Source organism: Gymnogyps californianus, chromosome 12, assembly GCF_018139145.2.
Source record: "Gymnogyps californianus isolate 813 chromosome 12, ASM1813914v2, whole genome shotgun sequence".
Classification (NCBI taxonomy): Eukaryota; Metazoa; Chordata; class Aves; order Accipitriformes; family Cathartidae; genus Gymnogyps; species Gymnogyps californianus.
Genome location: NC_059482.1, coordinates 3908996 through 3927650, shown reverse-complemented (window position 1 = coordinate 3927650; position 18655 = coordinate 3908996). Strand labels below are relative to the sequence as shown.

The following is an 18655-nucleotide window of genomic DNA, read 5'->3' as shown; positions in this document are numbered from 1 at the left end:
AATGGCTCCGCGGCGTGCGCTGAGCCTGCCCCCGCCCGCCCCTCCCGGCCCCGGCGCGGGGGTTTCGGGGTGATGCAATAGCCCGGGGACGGGGGGACGGGGGGGGGAGACGGGGGGGGGGGGGGGGGGGGGGCACCTGCCTTGAGGATGCAAAGGCGGGGCGCTGCCCGGGCAGGGGGGCGAGGGGCTCGTCCCGGCGCGGAGGGCTGGCCGCGGTGATGCGTTTTTCGGCCGCTGATGTTTTTCCAGCCCCTGACGGAGGGGAGGAGGAAGGTGGGAGAAGCGATGCGCAAGATGGAGCAGCCGCCGTCTGCGCGGCGGGGCCGGGAGCCGGGCCGGGCGCACGGGAGGTAGCGGAACGGGAGGACTGAGAGCAGGTAGGCGAGGGGAAGGCGAGGGGCCGGCTGCGGACGGGGCCGGGGGGGGGGGGCTGGAGGCCGGCATGCGGGCTGTGGCAGCCGCCCCGGCCGGGCAGCGCTGCCGGGGGCAGGGGCGGGAGGCGGGTAAAGCGCTCCCGCTGCTTGTGAGACTGCCGGCGGGAGGAATCGGCCCCCACGGCCGCGGGTGGGAGCTGGGGAGCGTCCCCGTCTCCATCCGTGCGGGCTGGCCCAGACCTCTGTCGGGGTCTGGGAGGGTGACTTTGAGTCGTGACAGCTCGCTGCTGCTTCAGGTGCGTGTGCAGGCGCTGGGTGCCCCTGCGTGTGCGTGTGCGTGTGCGCGGGAGCGTGTTTTACCGCGTTTCAGATGGAGCGATCTCCCCCTGCCGGGCTGCGCTGCCGGCACTGCAAATTGAAAATACAAAATCTAACCCAGGTCAATGCGCTAATGAGAGATGCTGGGGTTTAGGCAAGAGGATAAGGGTTGGCTGTAAGATTGCGCTTCAGTCCTGCGCCCACAGAAATACAGACAGGTCCTTCGCTTTGCAGGACTCCGCTTGAAATAAATGTCACCAGACGGTGGTGTGCCCAAGGACCAGAGTTTTAAAAACCAGCCCTTGTACATGTTAGTGGGTTTCCACCCTAAACTTGGGGGGCTGGATCTTACAAATTTAATAAAAACTACATTCCATGATAAAAAGTATCACATTTTGTTTCTTTTAAAGTTTGCAGTGGGATGTTCATTATTCATTTCACGTCAGTATGTTGTAAATGTGAAGTCCGAACAGTAAGTAACCTCATTACCACATACAGCTGCTCAGTGTTTTCAGACATCTCAAGGAACAAGATCGCCAGAGCATGTGCTAACTGTGAGATACATTACTTACTGCCATACAATATGAAGCCCTAATCCTGCACGCAGCTTCTTCCAGAGAGAGTCCGGAATGACGTGAGGTTCCCTGGAGCATCAGGGCCCAAAATATGAGCGTATTGCTGCAGTGCATCTCTGTGATGTAGATGAGGTCATAGGGAAGAGAGAAGTATTTCTGAAGTCAGTACAAGTGTAGGACATGGCATCTGGGTGAATCGCACTCAATATCTGTAGAGTGCAGGCTCTAGATGATAATATAATCACACATTGATAGTTCTGAATTTCTATTGATTTTCTTTTGGAACTGTCTTTAGGAACACTTTTTCTTTTTTAAAAGCCTTTATGCTGACCATTATCTGCTCATAAACATATTTTTTTTTCGTAGTCTGCATTTATCATCCTTTGGCACTGCCTTGCTGCTGTTTATACCTGTAACAACTGCTGGTTGTCCTTGTCTCTTCACGCTTGTTCCTCAGCTCCTGATGTTTCCTAGGGCAGAGGTGGGTGACTGCAATGTCATTTCCCTTAGAAGGAGAAAACCTCAACCTTGTTTCGGTCTCTGCGACCCAGTGGTTGGAGTGTTTGAATTATATTCATCAGGAACTTCATGGCTCACACTTTCAAGTGCCAGATTCAAACCTCAGAAATGCGTGCCTTCTTCGTGGGATCAAACCTCTTCTCTTTGCTTCTCTTCCTTATCTTTGACATATTTTCATGGATTTTTTCTTTTAACACATGGAGAAATAAATATTGTGCTCAGTTTCATCAGGCTGTAATTGGAGAGGGGAAAATGCCTACTTGTCTGGCTTTGGTGAGCTCTGATTTGCTTTCCATATGGGAGTTTTGAGACCTCCATCTTCCGCACATGGGTCTTTTCGTCCTGTGCAGGAAGATGTCGCTGGCCTGGCAGAAACATCTGTCCATCTCACAGGAGTCCTCAAAGAGGAAGCACGGACAACAGAGAAAGTGAAAGGACTTAAAAGAGGACTTACGGACTTCCTCGAAAAAATATCTCCAGCAAGCGTGAAGTCTTGGATATCTGGACTGACCTTCAGCTGTCTGGACTGTACCGATGAAGTTCGAGAAGGGCCTCAGGATGGGTAGAGGGAGCTGAGCAAACAGGATGGCTCTGCAGAGCTAGGCTCCCACAGGAGGCTTAGCTGTTCTCCTAAAATATATTGCTAGTGCCTTGCTCCTGTGGCTCTTTGCCATCCCACCTTTTTGCTGCTTTTCTGATCTTTCTATGTGGCTGTCCCCAAGCCTGCTTCTCCATCTCTGTCTCTTCTGTGCAGGAGCAGAGAAAATAATGGAGAGAATAATACCCTCTTTCAGGAAAAAGCTGCTGTGAATTTACGGATCACAGTTCGCATTAGGGTTGTCACCAAAGTAGGTTTTTTACTCAGACAGTCCAGGAATTGCGGGTCTTTATCCTGGGTCCCCACAGTCACAAGGGCTACAGAAGAGACCAAAGCTAGCAAAAAATGCTTCTCATCTTCAGACTCGATAATCAATTAGATTCGTAAAGACCCATCATCATCTCCGGTTTCTCTGGGGTGGCTGAAGAAGAGCAGCCCTGCGGAGAAGGACTTGGGGGTACTGGTGGATGAAAAGCTGGACGTGAGCCGGCAACGTGCGCTCGCAGCCCAGGCGGCCAACTGTATCCTGGGCTGCATCAAAAGCAGCGTGGCCAGCAGGTCGAGGGAGGTGATTCTGCCCCTCTGCTCCGCTCTGGTGAGTGCTGCACCCACCTGCAGTACTGCATCCAGCTCTGGAGCCCTCAGCACAGGAAAGACACGGACCTGTTGGAGCGGGTCCAGAGGAGGGCCACAAAAATGATCAGAGGGATGGAACACCTCTCCTATAAGGAAAGGCTGAGAGAGTTGGGGTTGTTCAGCCTGGAGAAGAGAAGGCTCCGGGGAGACCTTATTGTGGCCTTTCAATACTTAAAGGGGGCTTAAGATGGGGACAGACTTTTTGATAGAGCCTGTTGCAATAGGACAAGGGGTAATGGTTTTAAACTAAAAGAGGGTAGATTCAGACTAGATATAAGGAAGAAATTTTTTACACTGAGAGTAGTGAAACACTGGAACGCGTTGCCCAGATGGGTGGTAGATGCCCCATCCCTGGAAACATTCAAGGTCAGGTTGGACCTGAGCAACCTGATCTAGTTGAAGATGTCCCTGCTCACTGCAGGGGGGTTGGACTAGGTGACCTTTAAAGGTCCCTTCCGAGCCAAACTATTCTGTGATTCTATGAAGAACAGACACAGCTGGCTGGATGCCACTGCCCCAGCGCCAGAGCAGTTACCTGCAGTGGAGGGCTGGATGACAGCTGGGGTAGGTGAAGGTGCTAACATCCCAGGCAGCCCCGGCACACTCCCCCTGGTTAAAGTGCTGCTGCTCCACGCTGTACACATCGTCTTCTGCCAGCAACAACTGCCTCGTCACCGTGTGGGACACGTGTCCAAGCTGGGCTGTCCTCAGTGAGAGCAGATGGAGCTTGGACGCAAGCACAATCTTGCTGGCTTCTGCTGTCCTGACGATAACCTCTGGAAGATACCCAGGAGGTCTGGATTAACAAACGGGTTTTTTTACTGGTAGTGTTTTAGTGAAGACCATTGCACTGAAATGGGACTTGGTGGGGTGTGCGTACAAAGTCTTTGCTTCCTACTTCATCACTGGAGGAGGTGTACTGTCAGCCCTGCTGTTCACCAAGGTGGTTTTTATTAACTTTTAAGCCTCCTGGGCCCTAATCAATGAGAAAAAGCCCTGCAGCGGCATGCATTGCTGAAGAGGTGCCAGTTGCAGGCTAGGCGTTTTTGAAGTCAGATAGATTCACATCTGGGCGAGGACAACGAGATGGTGACCGGACCTCTCACCATACTTTAATGCACACACACACACACATCCACTCTGTACTCTTTATCACCGGTTTGCAAAATAACACTGCCGAGTATCCCGCGCTCGCTGTAACAAACGCCCCTGACACAGACGCAGGGACGGCCTTGGCTGCGCCGCCATGGGCGCCAGCCGGGCTTTGCGCTCTAGGCCGTGCGCTCCTCACCCTGCGAGCACCATCCCCGGCCCGGCCTGCCGGCACGGAAAGGCCCCGAGCCCACCGGGGACGGGGGGGGTGGGCTCCCCGCCGCCGGGCCGCCCAGCCCAGCGGGCCGACAGCGAGGGCCCGGCCGCCATTTGCTTCTCGGCGGGGGTCACCGGAGGCGCCGTGGCCCGGCCCCGCGGCGCCTCCCCCGGCGGCCGCCCGGCCCCGCGGCCTGCCCGGCGCTGGTTCCCGCCCCGCCTTGGTCCCTCCCCGCTCCATCCAGCCGGCATTTCCTGGGCCGGCCATGGCCGCGGCGGGCCCTCCGGTCAGGCTGCCCGCCGCGCTGTGGTAACTCCCCGCTCCCGCCGCGGGGGACGTTGCGGTTGCAACGGCCGGAGGGTGCGGGCGGCTGCGAGCCGGTTGCGAGGCCCCTTCCCCCGGGCGCCGCTGCCGCCTCCCCGGCTCCTGGTATTTGTTGCTGCTTTGCTTTGCTCCCCCCCCCCCCCCCCCCCTTTTTTTTCCCGGCTAAATAAACGCTGTGGGAAAGCGCAGCCGGTGTAGCTCCCGGAGGACGGGCCAGCTGCCGGCCGGGAGAGCGGCGGGCGGAGGATGAGGTGCCGCGGCCGGTGCCCGCGGGGCGCGGGAGCTGCGCGGTGCCGCCGCCCGCGCTGGAGAGCACCGGGGGCCGCCGGTCAGCCCCGCCGCCCCGCTCACAGCTGCCCCGTGAAGGGTCTGGGGCCCACGGCGTGGTCGTGCTGGCAGTGAAAAGGCAATGGTTTTACCTCTGGCAGCGGTAGCGAGAACTAGCAGTAAGTAAATAACTTATCATCAATTATATACGCGCTGGCCTTTGGTTGTAGCCTGGCGTACACCCGACTTGTTGACACAACCAAGCGCTAGTAACGTGAGAAAACAACATCAGGGAGCAAAAAAAAAATCTTTTTTTTTTAACTCAGACATTTTCAAACTGCAGATTAGGATGTGCAGGTCTTCTTAATTGTGTTATTTATGCAGCACAGTCTGGTTTTTAGCAGTCTGAAAGGATTGGTATGCTGCTAACATCTTTCTTTGCTTTTGTTCTAGAAGTACTGCGGATCAGCCGGTCATGGAGGGAACCAGGCAAACCAGGATTTGTCGTCCACACAAGATAAGTGAATCCTCAAAGGTTTGTACATTTTGTGTTGCCTACCAAAAAAAACAAGTTACAGAAATAACAAGAAGGGGTGTAAAGGCTCTCCTTTGGGTGGCCTGTTTTGGAGGAATGTGAATATTCTGAGCTTTTAAAAAGAGGGATGAAAACAGTGGTCTACCTGCTCAAATATTTTTGATAGAAGAAGTTGCTACCTAGTGATTTAAAAAAAAAAAAAAGCAGCAGCAGCAAATGGGCATCTGCTCATCATGACTCATAACTTAAAAAAGAAACCCACATCATCGCAGCACAGTATTTTCTCTACACCGAAAATTCAGTCACTAAATGCGATGTGTTTATTTTGGGAATTTTTCGTTCTGATCCATCTCATAAAATCCAAGCTAGTTACAGAAGCAAAGCTGGGATTACTTTTTAGATTTAGTGTTTGTTTTGTACAAGACGGGAGTCTTGATCCTGCAAACAGTAGTTATTCCAGTGAACTCGAGATGTTTTCTTAGGTTTGTGAGGTTAATTTTCTTCGTATAGAATCTCTGCACAAACACATTGATTTTAGTTGGGAATCCACGGAAGTCCATCTTAGGTAGCTCTTTGTGCAGGTCATGAGGATGATGACCTAAGATTTATAAGATGTTAATATCAGCTGTAATTATTATGTTCACTTTATTTCATACCAGTGAAAACTGCTTTTCTGTTCTAGTGCGAGCACTAGGTTACAGATGCTGCAGAGCAAGAGCCTTGTGCTACCAACAACAGCTAGACGAGAAAAACTTTTCGGTGCCTGTGTCTGTCTTCCCAAAGTTGAATGAGACAGATCTCATTTTCTTTTGCGTCACTGACGAGTAGTGGCACTGCATTAACAACCGGAAAGAAATTAGATGTTTGAATCCGAAAGAAGTTAAAATACAGCTCCAATACAATTGATAAAAGATAAATAGGAGTAATTTTTAAATGCATCCCTACCAATATAATCTTTCCCTGAGTGCTGATCCTGTCTACTATTTAAATGGTTTAGTCTGAATGTAATGATAATTCATCACATTAAAAATCAATTAACTTGACAGCATTGTTTTATTTTCTTGCTTAGACAGCAGCTGTCACTATCTGTTAAACTTAGAATTACTAGATAATGCTAAAGCTGTTCTACAGAATATAAATAGCTCGAGAAAGATGTTCGTGTTTAGTATAAAATTAGCCTTGGTTTTGAAATGTGCAGCTATCAGCTTCCGTTATTTGCTCACGGAACGAATGAACTTGCTAAGTGGCTGAAATATGTTAACATATTCTGAGTCCATCCAATGCTATACGTAATGATTTTATGCTTGATTTCTGAAGTAGCAGCAGTTGTACATGGCAACAAGGATTTTCGGAGTACAAGTTGTCAGGCTTATTTGCGGTCAGGATTATGCTGCTGACTCGGCAGCCAGCTAAGTAAATAGGGATCTCTGGCAAATCTTATATTCTGGTGTAATCTTGTTATGCACGATGGTGGTATTACAGAATATTAGAGAGAAATGATCAGCCAGTTTACAGAGACGAGAGGTTTGGTTTAATGTTTTTGGTTTAATCCAATAACTGCCCCCCATGAGTCAGATTCAGAAGAGGGCTGTTCATCCACTGTCCTTTATCACAGTTGCCACCAATGTGTGGTTTGTCCTTTGCCATATTTATTCTTCTTCCCACCTCCTCCATCCCCTGGTCTCTGCTTGGGCTCCTGTCTGATGTCAGCATTTCTCAACCTCAGAAAAATGAAGATAGAAAACTTTACAGTCCTTAAACCCCATATTTTTTGCTGTTACAGATCTCTGGCAGTTTTATTCCTCAGTGGAAGTTACTTTGTTGTCTATGCCATAGATTCCTTTTTAAGTTCAGAGATATGATGAGGCAATGAGTATAAGGCAAATTAAAGAGTTTTGGCCCAGAAAACTTATAATTATTGAAGCCTCTTCACTTAGATTGGTTTAACTCTGTACGCTTGCATGTACAAAGTTACTCCAACAGAAGGCTTTTTGGCAGCTTAGTCTCCATTGTTTAGAAACGAGCGTAAGCAAAACTAAAGAGAAACCACTGGGCTATCACGCTAAGAGCAGCACATTTGGTTATTAACTTGGGTCTCATCTTTGGCGGACTGCCTGTCGCTATACCTCCAACTGCTAAAAGGCAGACGTGGGAGATGAGACTCCCAAGGTTGGTATTAGCTCAGGATGATTGGCTGCCATCACGTCTGGACAGTGGTGAGCTGCGTGCCTTAATCCTGGTTATCTCATAAGAATCGTGTGCTTTCAGTTTGGGAAACCGGGAAAGCGACGGATAGTTAGGATTTCTAGGAGAAGCAGCAGTTTGGTGAAGGAAAGGTTGAATGCCTGAGAGGCTTGAAGAGACCTCAGGTCATCTGTGTGACTGTTTTCAGTGTAGATATGGACTGAGACACCTTTTCGGGGTGTCACTTCGGGGAATGCAGTCTGAGGGTGTAGAACTGGGCAAGACGCAGGGTCCTACAGCCAGAACTATTCAGAGCTAACTTAGGTACGATACAAAGATGTGCTTCCTTTCCACCTCCTTTCATTTCTCTTACATGTTCTTACAGGCTCTGCAACTCTGCCTGTTTTGGATTTGGTAATTAAAGTTATGTATTTGCATTTAACTTAACCTGGCTTTTATTAAGAGAGATCACAAGGTAACTGACTGTACCATCAAGCATTCCATTCCTCCAGAAGGATGGTCCTAAAAGCTGCATCGCTTGACATACTGGGGTGACCAGCCCCTTCAATACGTGTTCTGCGGGACATTCAAGGGGTAACAAAACGTTTCCATTTTTGTTCTTCTTAAGACTGGTAACGCGAGCCTCTGAGAAAGAGGCGAACGCTGGTTGCCTCAAAAGCTCTGTGGCATGTACAGAGCTGGTGGGAAGAATGTCTGGACCAGAGGGATCCCAGAAGGGCACTTAACGGACATGTTCTGAGGGCATTTTCCCCCTTCTTTAAAAAAAAATATTTAGTCATATTCCTTAAAACAAAAACTACCTCGGCTTCTGGAAGCAAGTAGGAGTCTTATGGGAACTAGTTATCCACATGTGTGGCTTTGCACATAAATAAACAGCTATTATTTCTGAATGCAGTGTGTGTGCCTGGAATAATATGGAAAGAAAGAAGGGATTTTACCCTAACGAGCTTAGAGTTCTGAAAAGATTTAAGAGGGGGTAGCTGTCAAGTAAGCACTAACCCAAACAATACATGGGCTGAATGAAAATTTGGCATACTGCTGCATGTGTGTCTCCCACTCCAAATATTTAGCGAGTAGCTTAGTTGAGAAGAACTCTGTAAGGAGTCATTTGGGGGCCAAGTAAGAAAGGAAATGTCAGCAAGATGTCTCGAAGACAATGAGTGGAAGAGTTTCAGAAAATTGTGCCTTTATAAATCACCAGGGAGGAGGTTTGGATGCAGCATTGTGGAGGATGTAGGAGTAAATTATAAAAAAAAAGGAGTAGGAAGCAGTAAAAGTCTGCATAGGCCTTCCAAAGTGAAGGTGAGGAGCTTGGGCTCGTACTACATTGCTTGCCAATCGTTTCAAGTCAGAATTTATTATAAATGTGCAACACAAGTAAGCTTTCTCTCTCTCGTGTATGACTACATCTAATGGGAAAACACTTTGTGCACACTGAAATTTATCTTGGTGAAGATAACATCTGCCTGATACTGTTTGTTTATTCCAGGTGTACAGGTGGGATGACCACTCTAGTCTTGTTCTTCAGAGCCTGAATGAGCAGAGGCACCGCGGCCTCTTCTGTGACATTGTCCTCGTGGTGGATGAACAGAGAGTCCCTGCCCATCGGAACCTCCTCGCTGTTTGCAGTGACTACTTCAACTCTATGTTCACCATTGGTATGCGAGAAGCCCACCAAAAAGAGGTTGAACTTTTTGGAGCCTCTTACATTGGTCTCAAGGCTGTGGTGGATTTCCTTTATGGCAGTGAGCTGTCTTTAGATGGAGGCAATATCGACTACGTGCTCGAAACAGCTCACCTGCTGCAGATCTGGAAGGTGGTCGACTTCTGTTGCGAGTATCTGGAGAATGAAGTCAGTGAGGAGAACTATTTGTACCTGCAAGAGCTAGCCTCTATTTACAACCTGAAGCGCCTTGACTCCTACATTGATTCTTTCATCTTGCAGAACTTTGGCACGCTGTCTTTCACCCCGGACTTCCTGCAGAACATTTCCTTGCAGAAGTTGTGCCAATACCTGGACAGCAGCAACGTGCAGCAGGAGTGCGAGCACGACTTGCTGCAGGCTGCCTTGCAGTGGCTTACCCAGTACCCGGAAAGGGAGAACGAGGCTTACCAGGTTCTGGATAACATTCATTTTCCCTTGATACCTAAAAGTGATCTCCTCCATCGAGTCAAGCCTGCCGTCTGCTCTCTTCTTCCCAAAGAAGCAAACTGTGAGGGGTTTATAGAGGAGGCGGTGAACTATCATAATAACGTCACGGCTCAGCCAGTGCTGCAAAACAAACGGACAGCCCTGCGGACCTGCGAGGAAAGGCTCCTCTTTGTGGGTGGGGAGGTTTCCGAACGGTGCCTGGAACTGAGTGATGATACCTGCTTCTTGGACATCAGAAAGGGGCAGTGGGTAGCAGAAACCCCTCTCCCAGCCAGACGAAGTCACCACTGTGTTGCAGTCTTGGGAGGCTTCATCTTCATAGCCGGAGGCAGCTTTTCAAGAGACAATGGAGGGGATGCAGCTTCAAATCTCCTATATAGGTATGATCCTCGCTGTAACCAGTGGATAAAGGTGAGACTTAAGCTGTATTATTTCTCTGTTTAAAGTCCTTAATGTTTAGAGTGTTTTCTTCTTTTTGGTGGAAGGACAGGGCTCATGAGAATAGCCAACATAGCAACACTTGCAAATGGAAATTCAAGTTATTTAAGTTGAAAAAGCAGCTACTTGAATTGTTTGTGGGAATGCTTAAGTTACGCACACATGGCAAAAGAGTTTGGGGCAGATTTTCAGCTTCACTTGGGATTTGGGCATCTCATCTGTGAAATTCCTGGTCAGCGTCCACCTGCAACTCTTTCCATTACTTTTGGGAATAATGCTAGAATGGACTTACAGAGGCGATTGCTTAGTTCATCTTTCTCAAGCAGTAGCACATATAACTAAATCAAAAATGGGTCTGATGTGAAACGAAAATGTCTCTGACACTTGTCAAATGTCTCTGTGCTACATGTCTCTTAGAACAAGCTATTCATTTCCAGTCCTGCTGTAAAACCCTGCGGCCAGTGCAGGTTGCTATATGAACCAATCATTCTGTGTGGTTCAGTTGTGGTTTTGAGTGATTCCAATATGTGTTTCCTGCAGAGTTTTGGAAGGAGGCCCATGTAACACAAACATTTATAGAGTAGCCAGTCTCTTAGATGCTTCCTGTTGTCCCCTTTTTTGAAAATGAATGCTATGTAACATGCTACTGCAGAAAAACAAAAGTATTTTATGAATATAATGGTCAAAACCAGTAGCTCTCCTTTCCAAATAAATGGGAAGAAGCAACTATCCTATCCTCAGACATGAATATACCTTAAGTCACCTTGCTTACCAGATGTTTGAAGATGTCAGCGTGTTATTTTTTTTTGACAGGTTGCCTCCATGAGACAACGCCGTGTAGATTTCTACCTGGGAGCTATTACCGACATGCTGGTAGCTGTTGGTGGCAGGAATGAAAATGGGGCACTATCTTCAGTTGAGACCTACAGTCCTCAGAAGGATTCGTGGTCCTATATAGCAGGCTTGCCCAGGTAACAGAGTTGTTTGGAAACTTATCCTGTGTTTGAAGAACAGTAGTAAAGGGAGCTTGTGACTTCAGCTGATGAATGGGTATCCCTAGAAGGGCGGCAAGGGGATATATAACCAACATGGTATCAGCAAGTAACAAACCATATCAGCATTTGGTATTTGAGCAACCAGCTCTTCCAGGCAGCATGCCTCATGTCAGCTTGATTGGTTTTAATTTTTGTCCTGAGGTACCTCAGGTACGTCTGAAGGATGGCAGGGAGAGCTCTTGTAATTTTGCTCTACTACTCTTAAAATATTTTTCCTGAGGTCACTTGGAGTTGAATCTTTTCAGAGGCACTGTTTAGATCTTGATCAAAGGCTTTTATAATTTATTTGGCCTTACTTTGTCACCTTGGTGTGATTGTTTTCCGTGTAAGGTGTTTCTCTCTGTTTGGCTGCTCAGGTTGGCTGTTGCAGATAAACCACGTTTACCTGGATTGCAAATAGATAACCCCGGCAAATGTGACCTCTTTCTCTCAGTCTGAGTTAAAACTTAGCTGCTCTACTTTGGAGAGGCTTTAGTACTGCAGCTTTTCTTGTAACAGCAGCACAGGACATTGCTAGTGTTTTGAATCAACATTTGAGTGGTGACTTTGTAAGAATGGTATGATAGCATTTCACTTGCAAACAGCTAGTCAGATTTAGTAGTATGTCACATTCATGGAAATTACAGGAGTATTGCCTATACGGATGGTATTTTCATGATGTCTCAAACCTGCAACTTCAGCGCTTGCTTTCTTAGTCGCATCACGAACAAGATACTTGCAATTTGATTTTAGAGTTCAGGTTGTTTTCCCTTATTCCCTTAGCTGCAGAGCTGCAGAGCCATAGGCAGCCAGTGAAGGCACAGAAGCCTGTTGCCCAATTCTATTTTGGGCAGGTGCTGCAATGCGAGCCTGATCCAGGCTAACAGCTGGGCTCCAGTCCTCTTCAGAAGCAGGATGCTTTTTTCTGTTTTATTTCTGCTCACATAGGCTGATCTAGCAGTTGAGGCTAAACACCACAGTCTTTCCTGGGAAGCTGCGTATGAGAGTATCTTCAGTTCCTAAGCCCTTGTGTTAGTTGGGGTGACCTGTGAGATCCCAGTAACATGTCATAGAGAGTGTAGCACAGCTTTTCTCCCGCCCCCCCCCCCCTTTTTTTTTAAAAAACAATTTTCAAAAAAATGTAGATGTGACCTGACTGCCTTGTATGTTGTTAGAAAAACACTCACCTTAGAACCGGTATGGATATTTTTTCCCCAGCATATAAGTGGTCCTGGGGAAGCTTGCAGACTGTAAGCTGTCCGAAAAGGGGCAGTTTTTCTGCATGTTCCTACTGCTACCTGTGTGTTGGCTTTGGGGATTTTGCAGCTGCAGCATTTAAAAGTGAACTTTGACATGAGGGGTGTTAATTTTTTATTAGATTGCCTAGCTGATCCGCTTGGACTAGGGAAAAGTCCCCCTTATGGGACAGACCCCGCTTACACTGACCTAGGTGGTTGCTAAACTGCAGGGTTAGGCTGTAGTACAGCGACTGTTTTAAGTTATTGCTGCATCCCCAAAAAATAGTTCTGCATCCTCTCTTCCTGTCTGCTCTGTCCTCGTCCCATGCTAACTGTCCCTTGTGCCAGCTCAGGTGTTTGTGCAGCTGCGTAGTGAACTAGTTTCCCACTTTTCCATGTAGCTGCTCTATTGCATGTTAATATGTCTTTAGCTAGATCTTAATGGACACTTAGTACCTTCAGATTTTCTGTCTTTTCAGCCCTCTTTCTCCTTTTGGAGAACTCTTGCGTTGGGCAGTATATTGTTTGCAACAACCATTTTTCTGCACAGAAGGAATAAAGTTAAAAGAACTTTATGCAGGTTGCAAAAGGCAAAAATCAGCGCAGAGGTGGACAAGAGACAGAAACCTTCTGAATGCAGGGACAAGCGAACGCTGCTTGAGCTCAGAGAGATGTGGCTCTGGCAGGTGTGGGTGGCTGCTGGAAGGGATCTGGGCAGGCCTTTCCTGATGTACTTCAGATGGATTTGCTGACAGCAGAGGAAGGAAGAGAGAATTTTGTGATCTATTCAAGAAGCATTTGTGATCTAGAAGAAAGCATGCTAACTGCAGTTCCTTCTGTGTACTCCTATCTTCCCTTCAACATACTCTTGATCTGGTCTCTGTTTTCCTCCCTGCCACATGCTTTTGTTCCTCAAACTGATCTTAGTTACTGTTTTTACCCAAATAACATCTTCCCCAGCCCTATTCCAGCAGCAAGTCTTTTCTACTCACGTAGAGGAAATCGGAAGCTCTAGTCCTCTGCTCCCTGATTGCCTGATCAGGCGACACGTCCCAACATAGCTGCCTCGTTTCCTGCATTTTTCTCTCTTCTTCCCTCTGAAGAGAAAATGTGCAGGTGTTTTGTCCTCTTGGGTGCATGGCCACCAGAAGCAGGCTCTCTGCCCGCACCTCTGGTGTTGTTTCTGACTGCTCTAAGCCAGCGGCTGCGTGGAAGACTATTCCCTGAAGTGATAGGCACATGGTGTGGTCATTCTGGAGTGTAGGCTTGCGTAGTTCGATTTGAGCTGTGTGGGGTTGGACTTTCAGATTTTAGATTTGTTAAAGCTTCTACTGTGAATGTGCAGAAAATGGTTTTATTTGTTTTCTTCCCAAGGGTTACAGCTTGCCATGTGTGTAGAGATTTTCAGGAGAAAGGCAATGGTTGTGTCCTTGAATACACATGCCTCCTGTCCGCTGCCAAATCCTGTGTCCATGTTGCTGTACACAGGCACAGTCATGCTCCTCTAAGGAAGAGCTTTGCAAGCTCTTTCTTATCTCTTCTTCCTCCCACCCCCTTCCCACCCCAACGTGGTCAGAACACCACCCTGTTTTCCCTAACCACTTTCTTGGAAGGAGCTGAGCTGTTTTGACTGAATGCTGTCTTACTGAAGAAGAAAACACAGCCTCTTGAGGCAGATGCTTAACGTGGAAAACTTCAGCCAAGCTATCTAAATGGTGGACCTGGTCCAAGTCTGCTACAAGTGAATTTTGCCTGACTCTCATTCGGGTCCTTGGTTGTGGGATAACCTTTCCCATTCTTCAGAGAGGTCCTATATTTTTTTTTCACCATTTTCCCAGGCTCTTTGGGAGCAGTTGCTGCCATAGTTTCTAGCCCGGAAGGGAGCAGCAGTGGCTGACAAGCTTGGCAGAGCCAAAGTTGGTGCAATGTGTTCTCATCTTGAATAGACCATGAAAAAGTCTGGTGCAGACATCAGTGAAATTAATTGAGTGGCCCTAGGTTAAAGTTTGGCAGAACAACTGAAAGCAGTTGTATGAGGAAATGTGTTGGAACAGGTTAACGAATGATGGTATCTGCTCTGCTAGTTGTGTCAGGAATGATCTCGCAGGGTTGCAACAGGTGGACACCGAGATTCAGAGCAACCACAGCTCGCCTGGACTTTGGTTGGAGTAGGGGATTCCCAAAGCTTTATCGAGTTAGGCCAAGTGTTCTTCTGTTTAAGAAAATAAATGGTAGATTTTCTAGCATTTACTGAATGGTGTTACTGTGTCAGAAGCTGTCATTTTTGCAGCATTGTATCTAGGTAAGTTATTCAGAATTGGCAGCTGGCTCTAGCAGATATTCTGAATCGAAACTTCTTTCTCCTTAATGCCTCTATCTTTTTCTGGCCACTCTTGGAGATAACGCTGCCAAAATGCTTGATGCTTTCTGTTGGAGGATGTCTGGACCCACTGTATTGAAGTGTCCTGTTCTGTTCTATGTTTAGAAATGCCTCTGTTTAAACCATAGGGCTTGCAGAAAGGATTCTTATTGATTGTTTTCAATTTATGCATTATATTTCATGCAGTTTTCTATTAATGTGAAGCCGGGTATGTGCAATTTTGGATGAGCTTTTCAGAAGTCAGAAGTGAAACACCTCTAGCGTATTTCAAAGGGTAATCTCTCTATATTGGAAAATAACAAATTGATGGTCGATTTGATGCTTCAGATATGATTGCCTCTTTCAAATTACTCCTGTAGCTATTGCTGTTCACTAGGCATAGCCATTGATTGAGGCAAAAAGAAAAGCATCAGTACTTTTTCTGTAGCTGTCTGTGCTAGAGTGCATGCATGTGCTTGAGAGAAAATGTCTATTGCTTGCTTACCTGTACAGAATTCCACCTTCCAGTTAGTGTAGGAAAACATTTAACCTACTTCTCCAAAGGTCACTCAAGTTTTTCTTAACATATGGTCATTTTTTTTTCAAATGCTGAATGTAACGTGATTGCTGTCAGCAGTACAATAACCCTGGGCTTTGCGTTGGATTCAATGTCATTGCAGTCTTCTCCTTCTGACTCCTCAATACTCTCTGTTATCTGACACTACCTCCACAGTGGAGTGCACTGCATGTCCTCCAGGTAGCTTGCTGGTTAGATGTGGGTTTAAAATCTAGTGCAGTTTGAGAAAGGAAGTGAATTCCAGTTGTCCATCCCACTTCCCAGATAGGTAGTCTACTTTTTAAGACCCATTCCTGTGTACGTAGAGAAGCAAAGACTCTAGCAACCAGACTGGGTACCACTGGAGACATACGCTCCCAGTTCTTGTCCGTAAGAGACCACAAACAAGGCAGAGCAGCATCTGTGTACACTACACCTGCCACAGCATTTCTGGCAGGTGCGAAAGCTGGAGCGCACGTGCTCAGGGTATTTCATGTCAAACAGAAGCACCGAGCATGAGTTATGTGCTTCCATGGTTAGGCAGATGGTGAGCTGTGGAATTTTTGAGTTGCCTTTTTGGATAAAGTCTCATAAGTATGCCTTAGTCCTCTCTTTTTTTCTTTCTTTCTTTTTCCTGAGTGGCTAAGAAGCAGTACAGTGCTGAAGTCATCTTTGCAAGGTCTCCAGGGATGGTGCTCCAGCCCCTGTAGTTGAAAGGTCTGTCCTGGTCACTCAGCATTCTTAGGCCAAGTGTGTCAAGGATTTTTCTGTTTCTCGTAGCAGGAGCCTGTTAAAATATCTGATTCAGACACTGGTCAGGGATCAGAAGCTTTGGTAGGCATCCAGAATAATAAACATCTTTTAGCTTTTCTCAGAAGTGTTGTGCTTTCAGGGTAAATGTGGGTTTTCTTTTCTATTCCACCTTTTCCCTTGGCACAAAAGTGCTTGGCACTTAGGTGTGTGGAAGAAGTGATGATATCATTTGTGTAGCTGAGAGAAACTATTACCGTGCGAAATAAAAACAGCTCAAGGTTCTATCCACATTGAGTTTTGAGCATGTTCAGGCATGGTTCAAAAGCATTCCAGGCTAAGGGAATGCTAACGTAGGTTTGTCTGCCATAGAGTTGACTTGTCTTGAGTCCTTGACTACAAAGGATGGTAGTAGAGGCTCATGAGTGCAGCATGATGAGTATATTGCTCTGCAGCCCTATGGGTACTAAATTGTTTCGGCTCTTTGTACCAGTGTGTGAGCCAGTTTGCTGTGGCTGGTGCTGCAGCTACATCTTTCGACAGCCCCCACACCCGAAAAAAGAAAAAAAGGCACGTGCAGGAAGGGTATGTTCAAAGAAGCCGAGGCTGCCCCTCATCTTAGCATTCCACTTCTAAGAGCTCAAGGGGGTTTGGTCAGACATACCCTCATGTGAAGTTAAGAACAGCCTCAAGAATTAGGTTTGTAGTGGCTTTATTATAGCTGATCAAAGGGGTTTTCTCTCTACCCTGTGGAAACAGCATGCATGATATTGGTTCTACCATCTCGTTTTGTCTTATTTCAAACATAGACTGATCTATGATTGACTGAGGTCTGTTGCCTTGTCTTGAGGTGACCAAAGAAGTTATCACCTGTATAGCAGAAGTGGTAGAGCAGATGGATATCTCATGGAAAGGACACTACATATATCATGACTGGAAATAAACTGGGCTGTGAACAGTAGTGGGTAAGAAATGTGATTCATGATCCTGAAGCTGTGGAAGGGGAAGGCAGCAGTAGTTTTCTTGTTGGTTTTTCTTGGTTAATCGCTACTGGTAAGTCTGAGAGGTATCATGATTATTTCCTCTTTCTGTCATAGAAACCCTTGCTGAGATGTGGATTTTTTCCTCTCTGGCCCTCTCAGACTGATCCAACCCAAGCACTGGAGCAGGAAAATGGGAGAGAAGGCCATGCCAACTAGAGCAGGATGGGTTACTTCTGTTGTATGACACACTGTAGAGGATGCCTTAAAAAGTGATTGTCATACCTTAGCGCTCTGTAGCGACCAGGTATGAAAAGGATGCCTTAAAAAGTGATTGTCGTACCTTAGCACTCTGCAGCGCAGGGTGAAGCAGTATGAATAAGAATAGTTACTGGGTAACGAACAGGATTAGGGATTCTTCTGTCTTTAGTTACTGTTTATTTTCTTCTTTAGTACCAGTCCGTGTTGAATGCTTGTGTATCTTGGTAGAATCCATAAGTACTAAGTCAGATCATTTTTGTTTCCCTGTCCTAGGTTTACCTACGGCCACGCTGGAACAGTCTACAAGGAATTTGTGTACATTTCAGGAGGCCATGATTACCAAATTGGCCCCTATAGAAAAAACCTGCTCTGTTACGATTACCGCACGGATGTTTGGGAGGAGAAGAGGCCAATGATCACTGCCCGAGGGTGGCACAGCATGTGCACCTTACAGGACAATATCTACTCCATTGGTGGCAGCGATGACAACATAGAAACCATGGCTCGTTTTGACATTCTGAGTGTGGAGTCGTACAGCCCTCAATGTAACCAGTGGACCAGAGTTGCTCCTCTGTTGCAAGCAAACAGCGAGTCAGGGGTGGCAGTTTGGGAAGGCAAGATTTATATCCTCGGAGGCTACAGCTGGGAGGAAACAGTCTTCTCCAAAACGGTCCAGGTTTATGATAAGGAGAAAAATAAGTGGTACAAAGGAACTGACTTACCCAAAGCAATTGCTGGCGTGTCTGCATGTGTCTGTGCATTGAAACCCAAAACAGAGGACAAAAAGAAAAAGACGAAAACAAAAAAACATCAAGATCGAGGAAGATGACTACTTCTGGAGAACCACCCTTTGATGGTGGACTCCAAAAGGACCTTGTATTTAATCATTTCTATCTAACCTCGATTCTTTCTTTTTCTTTTTAAATGGGGGGGGGGAGGCATCTTCTGAAGCCTCAGAAAATGTACAGTTGAATGTGGTTTTTGGATTAAGCTCATGTTTAAGGTAAAATAACAAAAGAAACCAAAAAAAACCCTCCTACTATATAAGGGGTGATATGGCAAGAGAGGTTATGCTGCTCTCCTGAATGTTAAGGCTTAGTCTTTCACTTCTGTGGTTCATGGCATTTCCACATACATCGTATTATATCGACGTTTTTAAAATAAGGTTGAATCTGTGGCTGAGATGATAATGTCAAGAGGGAGGAGGCAGAGTAGTAAGTGTCTGGT

At 46.8% G+C, this 18655-nt stretch overlaps 1 protein-coding gene across 1 annotated transcript; it reads left to right on the top strand.

The window, feature by feature from the left end:
- The first annotated feature begins 329 nt into the window (after positions 1-329).
- KLHL36 (kelch like family member 36) lies at positions 330-18357 on the top strand. Its single transcript, XM_050904225.1, has 5 exons — positions 330-377; positions 5374-5455; positions 9150-10223; positions 11064-11221; positions 17702-18357. The coding sequence occupies exons 2-5, from the start codon at positions 5396-5398 to the stop codon at positions 18255-18257; spliced, it is 1848 nt and encodes a 615-aa protein (XP_050760182.1). The 5' UTR covers positions 330-377; positions 5374-5395; the 3' UTR covers positions 18258-18357.
- The last annotated feature ends 298 nt before the right edge of the window (positions 18358-18655 follow it).